The sequence below is a fragment of the Petaurus breviceps genome, unplaced genomic scaffold (genome assembly GCF_028583685.1).
Source record: "Petaurus breviceps papuanus isolate PSGF00001 unplaced genomic scaffold, PetGlider_PUasm1.0 90769, whole genome shotgun sequence".
NCBI classification, from domain to species: Eukaryota; Metazoa; Chordata; class Mammalia; order Diprotodontia; family Petauridae; genus Petaurus; species Petaurus breviceps.
In genome coordinates this window covers 13,615,203-13,637,713 of record NW_027187341.1, presented here as the reverse complement: position 1 = coordinate 13,637,713, position 22,511 = coordinate 13,615,203, and the positions used below count along the sequence as shown (strand labels likewise).

Below are 22,511 nucleotides of genomic sequence, written 5' to 3'. Positions count from 1 at the left end.
CCACCTCCCACAGCAAGTTACTGTATGACTCTTTATCATTAATTGTGGGGAATAAACAACTAGCCCTTTCTGCCCCATTTGTTCTTTCCACCTGACTTTTCATTGTTTCAAATATTTTTAAGCCACCTCATTGGGAATTGGACCCTTTGTCAATAGAAAAATTAACTGTCTACCACTTATAAAGCACCAGTCTAATCATGGTGTAGCATCCCTTGTTCAACACCTGGAAGCAGGATTTAGGGCAGAATGGACCTTTCTCTGTCTCCTTGAATGATGTGTTTCAAAAGGAAGTAATTTCAAAAAGGAAGGATTCAGAGAAACATGGGAAGACATAACAGAAAGTTAGGGAGAGAGAGGAACAGTGTACAAAACTGTGCTCAAATATCATTGTCCATGATTGTGCCATATTATTAGAGTGAAAGAACAGGCCCCCTTTTCTGTGTTAACGATCGATAAAGTGTTTCTGGGAATGGACTTTGGAGGAAGGTTTGGTTGGTTGTTTGTTCAAAGGTGTCTGTTGTGTGAAAACAAAGGGCATGAATACTTTTAAAAAATTAATGAAGGAGGAAGAAGGAGAAAGGAGAAGAGACAGAGCAAGATGTATCAAGAGCTTGGGTTGCAAGTAAACATCAAAAAAAAACCTATATGGTGAAATTATGGGGGAAGAGGGAGGAAAAAAGAGAAGCCATCCACCCTCCTGTCTCTCCTTTGAAAGAAAACAAAAAACAGGGCTTTATGCAGACCCTGAATGCATATTCAATCTTATGGGGGTCTTGCCTTTCTGCATGTGCCCTTTCTCTTCCCTCAGACATTGGATATTTCAAGAGAATACGCTCAGCCCTAAACTTTCCTTAGAAACAAATAAATGTATTGCCAAAGTTTTAAGTACTCTTTCATGGGTCCAGGACAGACACAAGAAAATGAGAGAACAGCAAGCGGAGCAACCCAATGCCCTTTTTTTTTTTTTTAAATGAGCCTGGACTCCGTGTTTTTAATCTACTGTAGGACAGTTTAGTTTTACAAGGCTGTTATTATTATTAAAAACCATATTCACTACTTAAAACTCAATAAAAGCATACTAGAAGTGGTGGGATACTTAATGAATTCTGACAATATTTTGCAAACTATAAAAACTTGTGAGTCTGATATGATCCTTTTTCTCCATATGTAAATTGGTCAGAATACATATAGAAAGATAGCACAGGGAGCGAAGTTAAAAATAAATGACAGCTTGACTTAAAATAGTACTTCTGTTTAACACCCATTAATATATTGTCCTGAAAAGTCAGTGATGATCATCACTAAAGGAGGACATAATGTCTCCCTTTTCTCTGTTTCACATCTTAAAATTTAGCAACACAATGGTCCCAATGAAGGAAAGCCCTATCATAGAGCTTCATTCTAGATGTAGAAGGAGGTAGGAAAAGACTGTTTCTTTTTCCATATTGACTTGTTACTTTGTTACTTTAAGACAACCAGGGTACTGCAAAGGGGCTGTTGAGAGAATGGGTGTTGTCTCATTTTTTTTCGTTCTAAAAAGCTTGTTCTTTTATTTCCAGGAGCTCCGGAATGCTCACAGTGAACAACTCATGGGAATCCGTCGTGAGGAGGAGATGGAAATGTCTGATGATGAGAGTACTGACACCCCTAATAAAAAAATGAGAGTAGATGAATCAGGTAATGCTGACAACCTGCAATGTGAGATGGCAGAGGGAGTGTTCTGAATCTTAGATGGATGAGAAGGAACAGAAAGTGGTCATAGAACACCAGGGAAAGAGCTTCTGTTGGGAGTACACTTAAATTTTATCTGTCAGTGGCTCTGCCTTTTGTCTGCTGGACTTTAGGCTCTTTAGAAGGAACATATTGATTTGAAAACCCCATTCTCTCTCCCCTCCTCTCCCTACCCCTCTCCTTCTTCTCTCCCTCCCCCTCTCCCTCTTCTCTCCCTCCCTCCCTTTCTTGGCCTCCCTTTCTCTCCCCCATGTCTGGAACCATGATAGTTTTGGTTTTTTAGTAGGATTGTCCTCTTTTTGAAAAACTATTTTCCATGGAATGGAAGCTACAGCTTTCACAGAAATATAGATGGATTTTATTCTCATTTAAGGAATTTTCCCACCATGGCAATTCTTTTATCCACCAAAGAAATATTTAAGCCTCTATTCTAACTCCCTTTTAATTCAGACTATTTCCTACAGAATTAAGATAATAATTATAATTACATATTATGTATATTATAATAAATTATTTAGATCAAAGAAGAAGCTCTGGATTCAGAGTTAGAGGACTTGGGTTCCAATCTCAGTCGAGCTACTTACTACCTATGTGACCCTCGGCAAGGAGCATCCTCCCTGTAAGCCTTAGTTTCCCTATTTGTAAATTTAAGAGGCTGGACCGAATGACCTCTGGCATCATCTTCAGGTCTAATCTATAATTATATTAACCTGTTCCACATATCCATCTAATCTGTAGTCAGAGGATTGACTTTCTGTATATCAAGAAAGGTGATTAGGCCATTTGTTGTGTTTAACACTCCCTCCCTTCATAACGTGCACAAAGACTTTGCCTTCTAGATGACCAACATAAGACTCTATGCCCAAGGAGCCAGGCATTTAGAATGTACCTGGAATTTTAAAAGATTTAGTTTCTGGACTCCGGAGCTCAGGAACCTTTTGATACCTCAAAGTCCCCACTTTCCCTCGTTCTCTCCTTATACTCTAGTTCAGTCTCAGTCTATGGCCTGCTATCATTCCCATTTCCTACTGGTACCTCGTCCAGTGACTCTGGAAGGAGTTTATATAGAGACTTGATTGGGTCAGAAATTTAAGATGCATGTTTGCCTAATCTAAGATGCTGGCTTGAAAGCCTCCCTGGTTTTCTTTTCCCAGTCAAGGAAATTTGAAATCAGACACAATTAGAGAGCTGCTTACTAAAACAGAAAGGGAGCCCTTTAGGAGGGTAGCTGGCTAGGAATGGGACACTGCAGTTATGGAAAATGAAAACCAAGGGGATGGAAATCTGTTTGACCTCTCTTTTTACCAGATAACACAACACAGACCTGCCTTGATTTCTTTAACTAAAAGATTACAAGGGAGCCAGGCTGAGAAGGACAATGATATATGACTAAAAATAGGTGAGCCACCATAAACAAAAAAGATTCCAGGAAGAGGGTCAGCCTGGTTAATAGCTTGCCCCATAAAGCATCCAGGTTCACCAGGGCCACAGTAGAGAATGCCAGGGGGCCCCTGATAGTGATCAGAAGCAAAGCTTCTGGTGCATACATGCCCAGGAGGGATTGAATTTCTTTTGATAATTCCTTTTCATCTTTAAATTGATTTCATTAAGTACTTTCATGCACTTAGTCTTAGGGGTGGACACCATAGAAGTACTTTCTGATGCCATGTTCTCTCTATCTGGTAATTTTTTTTTTTACTTTATGTATCAATGTTTCCTTCTTATTTTGGATTTGGCATTAAACTTTTTAGGAATGTTCATTTTTTGGTTTATTATATGTTCTAGATGGTTTCTCCCCTAAGAAAATCACCATCTTCATGGCTCAGTCTCATTAACTGTTAGATATCATCTTTTAAAAGTCTAGATTCAGGTGAGAAAAGTTGAAAGAACATTGGTTTTGGAGGCAGTGGCCCTCAAAGAATGAACTCTTTCATAATATTACCTCAAACATCTGTGTCATATATTCTGATTTCCAATTACTCTTCAGCTGTGAGATCCTTAGCGAAAAACCTCATCTCTCTGGACAATACTTTCTTTACCTAAATCTTCTAGTCTATTTCATTGGCTTAGCTCTAAATGTCTAATCCAAACAAGGGTTTTGGGTTGGAAGGCTTAAAAGCTTCCTTCTAGCTTTGAATACGTTGATTGGCCTCAGTTCTGTAAGAGTTACTTCAGGTAAATAAGGCAAATTCTTTCTTCCCCCAATAAAGCTTGTATTAATGTGTTCATATACAGGAAACAAGGTAAAATAAAGCTGTAATTCTTAACCTAACTCTTTCTAGGGTAGACCTAGAAGGAATTAAGTACAGAAGTTCTCATTTGAACATATAAGTTTATTTTTTTTTTTTTGGTGACATTTCTCTTAAGCAGCATGTCAATTTTCCAGGTAAGAAATGTGTCTAATTTTGCAGCCTGCCTAGGACATGATCAGAATAACAACAACTCTGAACAGCTTAGTCCCCGCTTCTGGAAAATATCACTGAGCATGGTATTGGTGCCCAACAGATGTTACTTAGTAATCCAGATCCAGACACCATTTCGTTTATTCAAGGCAAAGTAGATCCTCCAGAGGCCTTATCTTTTAATCCAATCCACTCGATTCTTCTTGTCTCTAAGTATCTCCAAAGCATACACACAGATGCAAAGGACATTTTGATAGTAACCAGGGAGTTTCTCCATAAATCTGAAAAGCCAAGCAGGACTCCTTTTTTTATTCTCAACTCATCTGCCAAGAACATGAAGGAGAATATAGATTTTTGGATGTGTCCAATTCTATCCACAAGTACTTACCAAGGCCCCTTGAAGGGGTTATCATCTGATTTGTAGTATTTCTTATACGCCAAGATATGGAATTAGACTGGGAAAGTCAGTATAGTAATTTAGAAGGAAAAACAAAAAAACAGGCCAATGGTTAATTGGAATTGACCCTCATACTGGTCTACCTACTGATGATACAGTATATTTGGAATTGTGACAAGCTTTCTATAGCTCAGTTTACCCATTTCTAAAATGAACCTCAAAATATCTTCCCCATCCTCACTTCATAGCAATACTGTAGGGACAAGGTAGATAACATACACAAAGACTTTGCCCTCTAGATGACCAACATAAGACTCTATGCCCAAGGAGCCTGGCATTCAGAATCTACCTAGAGTTTTAAAAGATTTGTTTTCTGGAATCCTGAGCTCAGGAACCCTTCGATAGCTCAAAGTCCCCACTTTCCCTGGTTGTCTTCTTAAACTGCAGTTCAGTTTCAGTCTATGGCCTGCTATCATTCCCTATTTCTTACTAATACCTTGTCCAGTGACTCTGGACGACAGGCTTCTGGGTTTGTTGTTTTCAGTTTTATGTGCTCTAGGGCACAGGCTGACATGAATTCCCACCTGGTCTTTTGACCAAGTCCCAGACAAATGCTTGATAACTAGAGTATTCATCGAGGGACTAAAGGCTCATTGCCTAAGGGGTACACATCTCCTGGTGGTAGCTCATTAGGCTATCTATCACTCATTTTTAGATGCAGAATTTATATCTGTCACTCATAAACTAGCTGCCTTCTCCAAGTGTGCTACTGTATTTTATTGACATTAGGAAATACCAGATCCCCAAATCCATGTGAAACTTCATGCCTGTGAAAGGATCTCTGGCCCATCACCTTCAGTTGCCTCCTATCCCAGGAGACTCTGCCCAGGAGACAGTCAGGTATTAGCAGATCTGTTCTTAGAGAGCCAAGAGGGATATTGTTTAGTAGAGTCAGCCCAAGCCGAAGAAGGAGCTCAGGAGATGAGTGAGTGTATCTCACCATCAAAAGATGCTATTTTTGATTCCACCATCTTTGACTGGAAGGTGTTTTGTTTATTAATCTCTCCCAACTTCCTCATAAACCATTATTAAAGCTTGGGTCTGACCTGCATGTTTTTCTGTTTTCAACCATCGAGGAATAAAGGGATGGCAGGGTCATTTGTTTGTTTGTTTGTTTTTAATTTCTGAATAATGCCCTTCCTCCACACCATTCATTTTGGATGAGATTTGGAGCCCGATACTCATCAGATTTGAATAGGTATCTTTAGTCTGTATTTTTTGCCTGTATCCCTGATTTCCTTGAGATAAAGGAACCCCTAGAGAGCAGGAACTGTCTTTTGCCTTTTTTTAAAATCCCTAACACTTAGCACGATGCCTGGCATACAGTAGGTGCTTAATAAATAGTTTTGATTGATAGAAAACTGCTTAGAGCACTGAGAGGTTATATGACTTGCCCAGGGTCATGTAACTAATGCTTTTCAGAGGTAGGATTTGAACCCAGAGCTAAATGACTATGGGTTCAGCTCTTTTATCCCCTGTACCACTAGAAGTACCTCTTAAAGGCACATGGTACTTACTTACAAATTGAGGATTTAACAAAATCACTCAAAGTCACGATATCAATTACACCTTACATTTGGATCACACTTTTGATTATATTCTGATAAATTTATAATTCTTTAACTACCCTACTAGCCTTAAGTATTTTGTTTTAAAGGGAGGAAGGAGAGGAGAGAGAGACAGACACAGAGACAGAGAAACACAGTGGTAGGGAGAGAGAAAAGAAATGTGTTCGTCATTTGGAGCTTGACAGGAAAATAGAGGCAATTGAAGTAAAACTGAGCTGATAAAAAAAAAAGTTGGAAACCAGCTTGGTTAATAAATTTAAAACTCTAAGTGTAGTTATTGAAGCATCCATTCATGAAGATACTGTCCTGATCAGAGGCATGGGAAAGAGAGAGGAACTTTACAAAATTGAAATTTATAGATGCTTGGTCTTCCTCCTGCTGGAAACAAGTCAAGGCCCAGAAGTCAGTGTCTTAAAGATTCGTTCTTGAATTAAAACTGCATCCTGCTAAGATGCTGTAGGATGCAGTTTAAACTCTCTCTCTCTCTCTCTCTCTCTCTCTCTCTCTCTCTCTCTCTCTCTCTCTCTCTCTCTCTCTCTCTCTCTCTCTCTGTTTCTCTCTCTCTCTGTCTGTCTCTCTCTCTCTCTCTCTCTCTCTCTCTTCCTTCCCTGATACCCATGAATGTGCTGATGACCCACTGAATCCTTAAAAAACAAACAAAACCCCTTCACTTAACCCTCAACCTATAATACTATATCTCTCTTCCCTTTCACATCTAAGCTCATGAAAAAGCTATTTTCCCTCATTGTCTCTACTTTCTCCCCTATTCATGTTCTCAACCTGTTCTGCTTTATTTACCTTACCACTTAACTGAAACTACTCTCTCCAAATTTCCCAGTGATCTCTTAGTTGTGAAATCTGTTGACCTTTTCTCAGTCTTCATCTGTCTTGACTTCCCTAAAGCCTTTGATACTGTTGACCATGCTCGCTTCCTGATTAAGTCTCTCCTCTCTAGGTTTTCGAGGCACTTCTTTCTCTTTTCCTGCCTGTCTGATTGATCCTTTGGAGTCTCCTTTGCTGGATGGTTAATGTTATGTCCCACATTCTAACCATCAAGATCCCTCAAGGCTTTGTTCTAGGCCATTTTCTCTCCTTTCTATGTCTCTCTGTCTCTCCACATATATAGATATATACATGTACATACATATGTATGTACATATATCCAGCCACACACGTGCCCTTTCTTAGTAACTTCATTATCTCTCAAGGATACCTGGACAACTCCCAGATTTACATATCCTGCGCTTACATATCTCCTGAGCTCCAGTCTTGCATCACAAAGTGCCTATTATACTTTTCCAACTGGATGTCCAGCATGTCCAAAATAAAATTCACTTTTCCCCCACCAAAACCCATCCCTAGTCTGAAATTCCATGTGTTTGACCACCCTTCTCCTGGTTCTCCCAGATATACAACCTCAAAGTAATCCTTGACGCTTCACTTTCCTTTACCCTCCACGTCCAATCAGTCACCAAGTTTCACCGATTCTACCACCACAGTCACTTCAGTCCATCAGCTTTTCTCCAGCACCATGACTACCCTTATGCAGACCCTCATCCTCTCTCACCGAGATTATTTCAGCAGGCTTCTAACCTTCTTGTTATTATTGTTGTTCAGTCGTTTCAGTTTTGACCAACTCTGCATGACCCCATTTGGGGTGTTCTTGGCACAGATTCTGGAACGCTTTACCATTTCCTTCTCCAGGTCTCCTAATACTCCTCTTTGACTCAAGTCTCTCCCCTCTGCAATCCATTTTTCTACGTGGTTGTTAGGTTGGTATTTCTAAAACATAGTCCTAACCAAGCCATTCTTCTTCTTAAGAAGCTCCAGTGATTTCCTTTTGCCTCTAGGATATAATACAAACTCCTCATTTTGATATGTAAAGTCTTTCACAGTCTGTTGCTGGCATATATTTTGAACCTTACTCTCCCTTACACACTCAGAATTCTAGCCAAATTGGCCTCGCTGTTATTCTGCATACATCATATACTCCCCCTTCTCTTTTTTGTTACTGCCATTATCCTATTGCAGGTCCTTATTACCTCATCATCTCATAGCCTCATGTAATAACTTGCTGGGTTTTCTTTCTACTTCGAGTATCTCCCCATTCTAGTCTATCCTTCACTCAGCTGACAAATTAATCCTCCTAAAGCATAGATCTGACCATGTCAACCCACCCTCCCTGCGCAATAAATTCTGACTCCCTATCACCTCCAGGATCAAATATAATGTTTTGGCATTCATAACCCTTCACAACCTGACCCCCTTCTACCATTCCAGTCAGTGACACATACTCAGAAATCCAGTCACACTGGCCTTCTTGCTATTTCTCATGCAAGACACTCCATCTCCAGACTCTAGACATTTTCTCTGGCAGTCCCCCATGCCTGGAATGCTATCCCTCCTCCTCTTCACCTCCTGCCTTCTTTGCATTTCTTTAAATCCCAGCTAAAATCCATCTTCTATGAGAAGCTTTTTGTGATTCTCCTTAACATAGGGACTTTCCTTTTATTATCTCTTATTGTTCGTATATCTAGTTTGTATGTGGTTTTCTCATGTTGTCTCATATTAGACTATGAGCTCCCAGAAACTGTCTTTTAACCTTTCCTTGTATTAACACATGCTTGACAAATGCCTGACATACAGCAGGCATTTAATAAATGCTTACTGATTGACTGCATACACAAAATTCCTTCTATCTTCCTGCCTTTGCATAGGCTGTCCCTATGCCTAGAGTGTTTTCCTAGCTCAGCACTCCCTCATTAGATCTGCTACCTAAAGGGTCGCCTCCTACATGTAGCATTCCCTGATGCCTGCAGTTACAATTGTCATCCCCCAAAGTACTTTCCTTTTATTTTGTATTGAGTTATCTGGGTACTTTTTAGTTCTCCTTAATAGAATGCAAGCTTTAAAAGGTTTGTCTTTTTTGTCCTTAGAGCCTAGTACAGTGCCTGATAAGTGCTTAATATATGTTTGTTGAATGAAAGAATGCAATTCCTATACTCTCTATGAAGTATCTCTTACTTTGAGCTATTCAATATCTGATAAAACAGCCCAACACCTAGCAAGGTAATAACCCTGAGCTTTGGGAGTGAAAAAGTTTAAATTCCATGTAGAAGAAGAGAAAATACTTAAAAATAAGCCTGACCCATTCTTTCAATGAATTCGTAACTTTTATGCATAAGAGATTCAATAACATATTGCAACGTAGTCACGATGTGATGATGTCACTGATCATCATCAATCATCATCAACAAATCTTTATTCTGCATTGAGATATGCATTGTACTGGGTGCTGGACCAAGTACTTCTGTGATTTGTAATAACTCAAATTTACATAGTACTTTAAAAATTATTGGAGTTAATGTAGTATAAAGAATGGCATGCCAGCCTTGAAGACAGGAAGACCTGGTGGGTCCCCAGGCAAATCACTTTACCTGCCAGTGTTCTTATCAACTCTCTAAAACTATGAATTGCCAGGAAAGTGTTGATGTGTTTTGAAAGAGGGCATTTCCTCATCTGGGGTTCCTTATGCCAATGAGATCAAACGAATATAGTCAGTTCCTTTCCTCATTACTTCAAATTTACAAAGCTTTAAGTCATGACTTTTGTCTTTGAAAAGATTACAGTCTATTTGGGAAAATAAAAAATTATCAGTAACAGTACCAAGTATTATATGATAATTGCCAAGTGAGTGGGACCGACAGTGTTATAGAAGACAGTAAAGCACACAAATGAGCCTATTTTGCTGATTTTGGCACTGCTGGGAAGACACTGGTGAGCCAAAAGGGTCTTTTTATGAACCTAACTCCATTGCTTTTCGCTGACTCCTTTGTAAGGCCAGTTTGCAGTGGGCAAGTACACACAGTTTGCAGACTTTGTAATTCATTAGATTGTGGTGATACTCCCAGGTGAACTTTAAACTAACTATAGATGATGTTTTGGTTTTAAAGGTATGAAAAGGTATTTTCAGAAAGCTAGATTTTTATAAGAAACTCATAAGGGTATGGAGATATATATATATATATATGTATATGTGGAGATATATGTATATATATGTGTGTGTGTATATATACATATATAATTATAAGTATAAGGTTTTTTATGGAGATACATTATACAAGGATATTCCTAGACACTTCATGAGGCATTAAATCAAACTGGCCCTTAATTCTGCCATCATATTGAATTTGAGATTGTTTAATGATGCCACAACCGAAGTAATTTTACATGTATCTGGATACCCTGCATTAATAATAACAATACCTAAAGACTATGTAGTGATTGACTAGAGAATTTCAAGATCACTTTAATTTTATCTTTCATTCTGAAGATTATTCTGTTCAAGCCATATTTCCATACCTCCTATAAATTATATTGCACATTCCCTATAGACTGCATAATTCCTATAGTTTATATTGTTTTGGCCATCTGCTTTAGATTACATAATTATATTCTATTGCAAAAGCAAGTATAGGTTTATGCAAATGTGTGTGGGGTGAAACTGTGAATTGCAGCCATGGTCATTATAGTAACTCTATGTTAGTGATTCAGAGAGATTCTCAAGGACCCCTTACCTGGCTTTTATATTGCATTACATTGTGCTCAGGCCATAGATGGAATGGAAAGATGCTTGATGCTAAAACAGTGGTTTTGCAGTGAACTGAAGGAAAATAGTGGCACAGAGGGCCTGGAGATGAAACTTTTTCAGGAGACATAGAAAGATGATCTAATACGATGGTATGTAACTTAGGAGGTACACCGCAGGAACAGAGAGGTCAAGAAAGGGAGAGAGTTGTCTTAGTCTGAACTGACATACTATATTGATGCCAGACCTAAGAGGATGAACTAAAACATCAGCAGACCCCAAAGACCAGCAGTTGTGGGTCAAAGTGCAAATGGGATATCTGATCGTATTTTGGTCTTTCCACAGAAAATGACAGCATGGGCAGCAACATCCTCCAACAGAAAATACAGTAGTAATACACTGCCATCATCCGCTGCTGAGAAAAAAAAAAAGTTTCCTATGGAGGAAAAGAACATTCTATTTCTGTCAACAACAAAATGTCATTGTAGAACCTTAGTGAAAAGCCAGTAACTTCATCAGCTGAAACTAGCAGAGGCTTAAGTAGGCTAAAAGAGATTTCCTACAGTGGGCTTGATTTGGTCTTCTAAATTCCTTGATTCTTGAAATAGGCTTTCATCAATTTAAGAAAAAAAAAAAAGGAGCTTCCCCTCCACTATCCATTTCTTTTTATGTTCTAAACCAGCAAAAAGGACTCAACTAAGCAACTTTCCCCCCAGTTTTCTTATACAAGCATACCTCAGTTTTTGCAGTAGAAGTTTGCCTGAAAGTTATAAATAGATCAAATTTTTGTAAATGAATTCACATGTAAAATGCAGGAGGGGAATTACTATTTAAAGGAGCCCTTTTGTAAAGTTAAGGGTTGTTTTTTATGCAAGTAATCACCCCTAATTGATCTCTTTTGTAAATTGGGTTTTTGTAGGTTAGGTTATCAGGCCTACTTCTTATCCTTTAGCTTATATAACAAAGCCACAAAGTTATTTCATGCTCTTCATAAGCTGACTTTAAAAGCTTTCATAATAAATCTCAACTCCCATGGAGGCATTGTATCCCGAAAATACAGAATCATAGGATCATGAATTTATAGATAGAAGGACCTTGTTGATCATGTATTCTAGCCCCCTCATTTTGCAAATGAAAGATGAAGTCACTTGTCCTAGGTGAACCAGGTTAGTGCCAGAGGCAGGATCTGAATGCAGGCCCCTTCATTTCAAATTAATTGCTTTTTTTTTTCCCTATGAAATATATTGCTTTTCCACTTACCAATCAGATCATTATAGTTTTAAGTTCCAACTTGCCCCTTTGTGATGGAAAACTGCTCCTCACAGCCTACAGTTGGAGCAAAGAAGTTAACAGTTGAGGAAGAAAAATTACTAAGATCCCAACCCAAGAAAGTTTCCAGAGTGTCCAGTTAACCATATGAGTTAGCAGTGCTCTGGCAGAGTCTAAAGCCTGGGGTGCTCTGATGCCTTTCAAGTGCCAGGAATGCTATTATCTAGATTACATTTTATTATGTTTTCTGGGTATTTCATACTGATAAGGTTTTATGCAGGATCATTACATAGGAGAATAGATTTAATCCTGTTTTCTTAGCAGGCTTTAAGGACACTGAGGAATTATTTATGTAATAAGATGCAAAGTTGCTATGGAAAAACACTATAGCAACCTAACATCTTCACAAAACCAAGCAGCCACTTGTGACAGCAATCTAAATTTACATTTATTTTAGTGTCATTTTATCGACACTCTTAGTATCTCATTTTGACAGGCTGTTAAAATATGTTTTCAGCTTGCGCTTGAGCAAAATTAACAGAGTGTTGTTGGAATTAAAGTGCATTTTGCAGAAATTCTGGAAGTATTATAATACTTTTTGAGGAAATGTAGACCAAAGAAGAACCCAGCAAGTTTGTAAGTTTGGAGTTTGTTTTGCTTTCCCAGATCAAGCAAAATCCCTTTCATCAAAGACAGTTTTAATTTTCTTATTTTTGTTATACATAAGTATGTAGTAAGTATCTAAATATGAAATGGAGACTATCAGTATAAAATGGCAAAACATTTATACCGCACTCTGCAGACTTTAAAGCACCATGTAAATCGTAGCCATTATTATTATTATTTAAGGTTGTATATCTTCTCCCCAGTCTTTGTGAGGCAATTATTGGCAAAAATTACCATAAATGGGTTATTTATTCTCTAGTATCTCATGAACTTAATCCTAAAATCATGGAGGACAGAATTAGGACTGGGGGAGCAATCTTAGAGAACATCTAATCTAACTCCATTGAATGAAGATGAAGAAACTAAGACCCAGAGAAGGGGTTACCTGCCCAAGGTCACCCAGATAACATAGTTGGAATTCAAATCCAGGTTTTCTGATCTCATATCTACCCTATTTACATTGTACACCTGGGCCAACCACATTAATATTGCCCTAAACAGATTTGTTTTCAGATAAGACTTCCCTTTCTAACACTAAATATCCAAAAGTCTTGGTTTAAATATATATAAAATTTAAAATACAGAGCAGATTACTATGAATTCAGTCTGTGTTCTTGTTGGACCTTTATTTGTCACTCTGTCTTTGGTGGTACCAAGTATAATCTTTCAGAGTGTCAGGGAAGCAACCTAGCAATGTCTGCACCTAGGGTCGTCAAGCTGCCTTGCTAGGTGTAAGGATTTAACTTTCCAAGAGCAGATTTTTAGGCCCCTCCAATATGAGGGTGACCAAAGAGCTGTAGATATGTATCCCATTTAGTAGTGGAAAGATAGAAAGTATTGATTTTCATCTCTAGCTCTTGGTCTGGAATCGTGAAGTGTGACTATAACATTGTTAAAATGGGACCACTGGCAGAGAGGAAAAAAATCAATATTAGGCCATATTAAAACACATGCTGTTACCAACTTCATAGTGCTGTGATGTACTGTTTATTAACATCATTCTCCTAATTCCCCTCTGCCTTTATAAGGCTTTGTACATCTAAACACAGTCAGTGACATGAAATTCTCATACTCTGACTCTTAACTCTGTTACCCATAAACTTCTTTAGACAAAGCCCTGGAAAGGCTCTTCTGTCTGAGGCACATTAATGGAAAGTGAAGAAGAGATGGCATCTTGTAGAATTCCAGGTCATTGAACATATTAAAGTGCCACGTATCTGATGTGAAGAGCTGTTTGGTATTCATTTCCTCTCCTTTCCTTATGCTTAAGAATGATAGTACTCACCATCAAATAATACTTGTCTAGTACTTAGAAATCCTTGAACTTAAGGTTTTACTGAAATATACATCTTTATTATCATGGCAAATTCCCTCATATTCAAAAAGTTTGGGAATAAGCATCTTCACTAAATGAACCATTCTAGGAATGGGAAAGGTCCAAGGGCTGCATCTGAGGCCTTTCTCATTGTTGGGTAATAAGTCATAACTCTTTGAGGGATACCTGTCTACCTGTTCTCCCTGGGAAACATTCTATATAAAGTTATCAGCCTAGTCCATAGGTCAGAACCTTCATGAAAGGCTTGGGGAAATGTGTGACAGTTCCTATAGCCATCATATCTCACAAGCCCTTATTTTTCACTTAGGAATGCAGGAGCCACTGGCTACAATGCCCCCTGGTAGTTACAATAGTTATTCAACTAATCAATTGCCCAAGGTCACATGGCTAGTTTTTCTGTGTTCAATGTCTGAGGTTAGATTTGAACTCAGGTCCTCCTGACTCCAGGGCCAGTGCTCTATTTACTGTGCCACCTAGCCGCCCCTCTCCTGGCTATTTTCAAAAATTTTATGTAACTTAAAATTAGGTCATTATTGTAGAGTTGGGGATATTTATTATGTTATCTCACATATGTGGAAAGTCAAGATTTCATCTTGCATCAAAATTCTTACCTTCCTTTACCATGATTTCAATTTCTGGACCCAATGTCCCATTATTATTTGCACAAATACCAAACATATGCTAGACATATCACCAATGTTCTAGACGAGGTGAGAGTTTGCAGGAGATTGCTGATGGTCTCTTGTCTTTTCCCTAATGGATGTGGAGTTCATAGAATGATTCCCCATTTTTTTTTTTGAAGTGGGGAGGCCAGAGAGAATCCTTCTCTTTTTCACTACTGCAAAGATATTTGCTACTATGCACGTTATGTACAAAGTTAACTATCTAGAAAAAAACATTCCCATAGACACATAAGGTGGTTTTGTTTTTGTTTGTGTTTTTGGAATCATTCCAGAAACTGGCATGATCCCTTTCCGAGGAAAAGGACATTTGTTTCCTCAAATCAGAACATGCTGTAGGAGCCAGTCAAGGGAAATGATGTGTACCCAGTGACCTGTACACATTAGGTGTTTAATAAGTTTTTCTTGGATGAACAGGGAATGAAATGTATTGACCATGTCACAAATACTCCTGGTGAGGCTGCATCTGCTTTTTATCACACCCTACCTTTTTCATTTCTAAAATCTGTGAACAGGTAAAGAGAAAAACAAAGATATTGTCAACAACACTGATAACATCTGATGGCTCCATTTATGAATGATTTGAGCTATAGTGTCAGCATTTTCATTTCCTATCTTTTCTCCCATTTTCTCTGCAACACCTACTGCCTAGAACATCCTCCACAAAGCAGACCAATTTATTGATTCCTCATCCACTTTCAACACTTTCCATTATAATATTTCTCCCTAATTTGCTTTCCAAAGTGCAAGAGAGGCTTTGCTTCAGATGATGCAATAGAGTACCTTTTAAAATGTCCTTAAAATAAAAGTTCAGAGGGATAGTTAATATAATGCAGAGCTTATTGAGACAGTGAGCTAGTAGTTTTAGTTGAATTATAGAAGGTATAATGAAAAGGTATATTCAGATTTTATTTGATTATTAAAAGTTTGCATTCACAATAGCTTAAGCTATAGCATACATATAAAATAAATCTTCAGGAGATAGGGAATGTGGCCAGAGGTTTTTTCATAAATGCTGGAAAATACCCTTTCCTTTTCTTGATTTACAGGTCAGTTGTCATGACAACTGTGTCTACCTGCTTTACTGTAGTCTTCTAGTATACTTAACTAACTTTTAAATTCCCTAAATTGCTTTAAGACTTAAGCAGTGTGCTAATAAGAAAGAATGATTCAATTAACTTTTTAAGATATATGAGTGCTTACAAGTGCCTTCTTTCCTCGTGGGAAGGGTACACCGTGAGTGCTGGAATTGGAGTGCAGAATACTCAGGTTCAAATCCTGCTTATGACACTGAATGACCATGGGTAAGTCACTTCACTTGTGTGATTCAGTTTCCCCATACAAGTGATGGGAATATTGATGTCAATAGTACCTATAGATGATACAAGAGGGACAGAAAAATATGGCACTTTCCCCATAGAGGAGTTGTTAAACCCAAATAAGATAAGATATGTAAATTTTTGTTTCTGATAATGATGCTGATATAATCAAGTATTTTATATTAAAGGTAGATTAACTTAAAACTGTGAATAAAATAAAATTGAGACACAGTATTTAATCTGAAAAATTCCATTCATCTGCCTACACTCAACTTGGAGTAAATCATGCAGATGTAGAAATTTCCCTGAAAAGATCATTTAAAAAAGATCATCATATTATAAATTTAGGAAGGGACCTCAGCGGTCATTGAATCCCACCTCCTCATTTTATAGATGAAGAAATTGAGACCCAAAATTGTGAAATGATTTTTCCAGGGTTATACAGCTAATATTTTCCTAATGTAGAATTTGTAACTAGGTCTTCCTGTTTCCCAGTCCAGTGTTCTGGAGCACCTGTCCTCTATTTCTTTGGTTTGCACTGGATCAAGCTACATTTGCTACTGGAAATGTAGCCTTTGTCCTCTCTACTGAATATAGGCAAAACCAAAAAACAATTCCTTTAATAAAGCAGGGAAACGTGGAAGGCAAGAAGTCCTATGAAGGTTCTAGTTATTTAAACTCAGCACGTCCTTAGTTCCAGAGAAGGTCAATATCTTAACAAATAACTAATTTGACAGACTGAGATCCTGAACTCCATACCTCATGGGAAAGAGAGGTAAGCAAGCCACTAGGGGAAGATAGTGAAATGATCTTCAGTTTTAATTATTGGTATCTAGAAATAATCAGTCGGTTTCTTTGAAGTTGATAGGGAATTAAGGTGAGGACATTGAGAAAAATAGTGGACCCTCTCACCAGAAAATAAACTAAAATGTCTCGCCCTATACCCCATGACATACACATTCTGCAAGCATCCCATTAACATTTAGCCCATGTTATAAAACTACTGCATCCCTCCTGTTGCATAAGATGTCCTGTGTGGCCCTCTTCAGAAAAGTATATAATAAGTTACTGATTCACAAAACCCTGAAGCGTTCACTCTGTGGAAAAGCGCTGTATTGGGTTCTATGACAGATGTCAAAGTTCCTGCCTTCAAGAGGCTTACAAACGTTCATCTTTTTTTGTCCTTTAATTTTTGAATTAATCATATTATGGGGGCAGGTAGATGGCAAAGTGGATATTGTGTCAGGCCTAGAATCAAGAAGACTCATCTTCCTGGCTTCCAGTCTGACCTCAGACACTAGCTTTGTGACTTTGGAGCAGTCACTTAACCTTGTTTGCCTCAGTTTCCTCATCTGTAAAATGAGCTACAGAAGGAAATGGCAAACCACTCTAGTATCTCTGCCAAGAGAACCCCAAATGGGATCATGAAGAGTCCAACATGACTGAAAATGACTCCACAATAACATCTATCATATTGTAATTATATGCATATAATTATATATGTGATGAATATATCATATTCATTGTTTTATGGTATAATAATATATATTATGGTTATATATAATTATATTAACATATAATTATGTAATATTTGAATCATTAGCACCTCATTTATAAAGCACTCAGTCTTTTAAGCTGCCTCCCATTTTGAGTAACATTTTAGCTAACAAGAGAGCTTCTTTCCCAGAGGATTTCCCTTAACCTTTCAGAAACAAAATATTTCACATTAATTCTTAGCTTAATTTGAGTGCAGTCATTTCCTTAAAAATCGCTGAATATGGGCTGAAGTCTGCTCCATCACTGACCTCCTTAATTCAATCAAGGTCACCCCTATAAACTTGCCCAAACAGCTTTATTTCTCAATTAGAAAAGACGCAGAGCTGTTTAAAAGCATTTAGTATTTGATTAATAGTGCTTAACGGGTGCTTCAGCACTTACTGAGGTTTTTTTAAGTAGTTGCTAGGAAGAATAAAACATTGCCAAGTGAAAAATTAAACTCATCAGAAACCCAAAACAAATCATTTTAATGAGCAAAAACAAAAATTGCTTCTTGTGGGCTCCCAAGGAAGGTTATTGTATCCCAATAGAGAGGTTTTTAATACCTTAGCCTAAGTCCCTTCTTGCCATAGAGATAGTTATTGAAACTAACTAAGCCTGAGGAATCTGAGAAGACAGATTATCATCCTTGTAGATCAGGATCACAAAGAAAGAAAGGGAAGTATGACCTTCCAAACCACAAAACATTGGGAATGAGCTATAATCTCAGTGGAGATGGGTCTACTTTCATAGTAGGGAGTCTGAGGCATCTGAAAGAATGGAAGATTTAAGATTGTTGAAAAGAAGGGAGAATGGCTGAACAAGTCGTAATCGTCCATATAGGAGAGTGCTGGAGACAGCTAGAACCAGCTCCTAAAAGTCCATAAATTTTCAGTGTAAGCATGTACACCTCAGAAATCAGCAAATACTACAAATTAGAACTTGAATTATTGTTTTGCTAATTGTATAGACTTAAAAGTAATGGAAAAGATCTTAATAATGCAAATTAAGCTTAAAAGTATGTCCTACATATATAACCACTCATCTCTCCCCCACATACACGCCCTGCCCCAAAGCTGGTGGTTAAATATTTTACCATTGCACCTATGGGTACATGAATGTAGTGTAATATTACTGTACCATAAAAAACAATGAATATGAAGACTACAGAGAAGCAAAGGGAAATGTATATGAACTGATACAAAGGAAAACAAACAGAATCAGGAAAAATTCATATGTATATATATGTATACACATATATTTACATATGATACCTATATAAAGTATATATACTTACATGTATAAATACATACCATGGCAATAATATAATTTGGAAGAAAAGACTAATACTGTGCAATTTAATTAACATATTTGTCTCTGAAGAAGAAAAGAGAAATTGTGCCTCTTCCCTTCTTTACAGAGGTGGGATATGAGAGATTAACATTCCATATACTTTTTTTCTTGGTTGATAGGTTGGAGAGATTTGCTGGACTACTTTTTTTTTCTTTCTTTTTAAAAATTTTTTGTTCCAAAAGATGGCTCTCTGGGGAGGGGAAGGATAGATATATTTGAAAATGAAGGTGTTATTTTAGAAAATATCAATGCCAGTTTTCTCATAAAGTCATTAGCTTCCATTTGCTCCAATCTAATTCTGAAGCAATGATTCTCCTCATTGAGTTTTTGAGATTCTTTTTCCATCTGGCAAATTCGACTTTTTAAGGAATTTTTCTCCTCATTGCCTTTTTGGGCCTCCTTTGCCATTTGAGTCAGTCTATTTTTTAAGGTATTATTTTCCTCAGTCAGGCTGTTGACTCTCATTTCATAATTTTCTTGCATTGTTCTCATTTCTCTTCCCAATTTTTCCTCCACTTCTCTTATCTGCTTCTTAAGGTCCTCTATGGCCTGTAACCAGCTTGCATTTTCCTTTGAAGCTTTTGGTGCAGGAGTTCTGACTTCACTGTTTTCCTCCTGTTCCATGCTTTGCTCCTTTTTGTCCCCAAAATAGGAGCATATTGTTGGAATCTTCTGTCTGCTTTGTTTCCTTTGCCTGCTCATTTTGCCACTCAATTACTTGACTTTTGGGTTTTTTTGCCACAGTAGGACTCTGCCACCAGACAGGGGAGCTTTCGTCCCAAATGCTGGGGTTTTCTCAGCTGCCAGAGGTATTAGATGGGTGCCCTCTCTGAGGTCTCCACATGCTCTGGCAAGCTGGACACACACCCCAGAACCTGCACCCTAGACTGCAGTCCAGATCCAAGCAGGTTAAAGCAAGAGCAATTACGCCTCAGAGTGGTACTTGGACCCCTACACTCTGCAGGCCAAGAGCTGAAGCTGCCACGTGGCATTGGCTGGCTGTGCTGGCGTCTCAGCGGCTTTTCGCCCTGGGGGTAAAAGCCATGCACTCCCACTTACTGGTCCCAAAGTCCAGACTGTACTGACCTCTCACTATGTCCTTTGTTTCCATGTATTGATAAATCTGGAAACGGCCACAGCTGTTGATGATCTGGAGTCCCTCCGGCTGTGGCTAGTCAGGCCTGCCCTGGGGCTAAAGCCTAGGTGTGGGGCTGGGCTCTGCTCCCAGAGCGCTGTGCTGGATTCCTGCCAGCCTGTCGGGCTGTCCTCAGCGGGAGGTTAGCTTCTCTGTGTCATTTTGTGGGTTCTGCAGCTCCAAAGTTTGTTTAGAGTCCCCTTTTTACATGGATTGGGGAGGGTGGAAGCCAGAGCTGCAGGAAGGTCGTGCTTCTACTCGGCCATCTTGGCTCCACCCTCAATACCAGTTTTGATAAAAAAGAATGAATCAGGCTGATGACCAGACATTTCCTCCTTGCTTCCTAGGACTTCTCAAAGGCCAGTCTTGCAAGGTAACCTAGTTCTTAGAAGGAAGCCCCAGTAGAAAAGGTAAACTTCCAGAATTCAGAATGAGGCATCTACAGAAGTGGGGATTATTTGGTGTCATTAGGCAGACAGAAGAAAGGTACCTGACCCTTGAATTACAATCTCAATTCTATCCACAATTTCCCATGTGACTCTCCTCTGAGTTTCAGTTTTCTCAGCTGTAAAATAAGGTTTCTCTAAGAGTCTTGATAGAATTATGACAGGCCACCAATCAAATGAGCCTTTGAAGTCTCTTTGCAAATATCAGATACTATATATATTATCAACAATTATTCTTGTAAGTGATCCAAGAGAATCTAAACTATGGGAACAGATTAGAATAAATTCACAAACAGAAGATGAGTTTTGAGTCAAGGAACAAACAAAACAACAAAAATTATCAGAAAATTCAATTGAGAGAGAAGTGAAAATGGGGCTAGTGATATCAAAGTATTACTGAGGAAAAAGAAGAAAAAAAAGTCTGAGGTTGTGCATGAGGAGAAAAGATACAGACTCTAGGACAGAAGGTTAAAGATGGACTTGCCACATGTAGGGTTTTGTTTTAATAGGAGCAAATCTTGGACCTAAAAGAGACCATTTGAAAGAAAAGAATGAGGTAGACAACTGCAGATCCGTCACTAGTGCCCAATGAAAGAATTCCCCCATTCTCCTGAGGTGAGGAGACCAGTGAACCCTTTGGCTGACTGGGCTACAGATGGGTAGAAAGAGTGCAGGATGAGTGATCCTAGCTCTTTGCCAAGGAGAGAAACCTGATTTGGGATCACGAAAAGCCATTCTAATCCTTTACAAATGAAAGCAGCTAAAGATAAAACCCAAATGAGTTAAGGAGGATAGTGCAGGGGCCCAGAAGGGGAGGGGGAGAGGTTCTCCCTCCTAAGAACATAGATGTTAATTCAATCTTGAGTGTGTCAGGAGGCCATTCTCGATAGAAACTATGTCCATATATATGCTTGCAAAGAAAAATAATACAAGATAACATCCAGTAGATGAGAAAAATGTGCTTTGGAGACATTGGGTAGAGGATTTATGAAGGTATTCAATCACAGTATCATTATAGGAAAGACATTAAGAGGCATTCATTCAGAAAGGAAAAGGTAGCTTTGTTTGTTGTTATTTTTCCAATCACAAGACCTAAAAAGGAAAAGTTAGGAGGAAGGAAGCAATGGTGCTTCAGATGTTAGATGCTGAAAAAAAAAGGTTCTCACTATGATGGAAAGACTTTTAAAAGATGCAAAGAAAGCAAGAAGAGCTGTCAACATGTATGTGACACCTCAAAATTTGCAAAGCACTTAACATACATTATTTCATTTATTTCTCAGAGTGATCCAGGGAAGGTAGGCACCTGCAGTCTTATTTTTATTCTCCATTTTATAAATGAGGAAACTAAAATTGGAACCCAGTCTTCTCCTGCTTTCTGATCCAGAATGCTTTTCACTATACCATGGTCTCTTTCCTAATGAATTGCAAATCAAGGCAGGGAAGTCCTTTAAACTGGACCAAATCTATGAACAGACTGTTTAAAAACAGGGAGTATTCTCCAATGTAGTCAGAATCCAATCATTTTTTTCCATGTCAGTGTTCTCTCTCATGGACTAAAATTCTTGAAGGACAGAATATTTATCCTGCTTTCTATAGTATTTACTACAGGATAGAAAACACTGGGTTTAGATCCAGAAGAGTGGGTTCAAATCTATGCCCAACATTCATAAGTAATTCTTACATTGTATAATCCTAGACAAGTTCTTTTTCTTCTCTGGACCTCAGTTTCCTTATCCACAAAATGGAGCAAATCACGTCTGTGATACACTCACAGCAGGGTTGTCATGAGGGTGAAATGAGGGTCAAGTTTATAAAGTGATTTACATATTTAAATCACTATATAAATATTCATCATGATTAGAATTATACAATACAGTGGCAAGCAAAAGTGAATATTCAAGAGTGGTTTAGGATATGATAGAGGAATGGTTTGGTGAATTGAAATGAAGATGGGGTGGCAGCTCCTGTTCTTGGGGTACAGGAGAAGGCAATCTTCATACATGCACTCCTCCTGTCCCCCTTTCT

The 22,511-nt window shown here is 38.3% G+C and overlaps 1 protein-coding gene across 8 annotated transcripts in view; it reads left to right on the top strand.

The window, feature by feature from the left end:
* Nucleotides 1-22,511, top strand: part of ENOX1 (ecto-NOX disulfide-thiol exchanger 1) — a 726,395-nt gene that overhangs the window by 576,209 nt on the left and 127,675 nt on the right. For all 8 annotated transcript variants that reach the window (XM_069068688.1, XM_069068694.1, XM_069068693.1 and 5 more), the window contains one exon: nucleotides 1,560-1,677. In XM_069068688.1, the coding sequence (XP_068924789.1) occupies nucleotides 1,560-1,677 (118 nt within the window). The remainder of the gene's footprint in view (nucleotides 1-1,559; nucleotides 1,678-22,511) is intronic.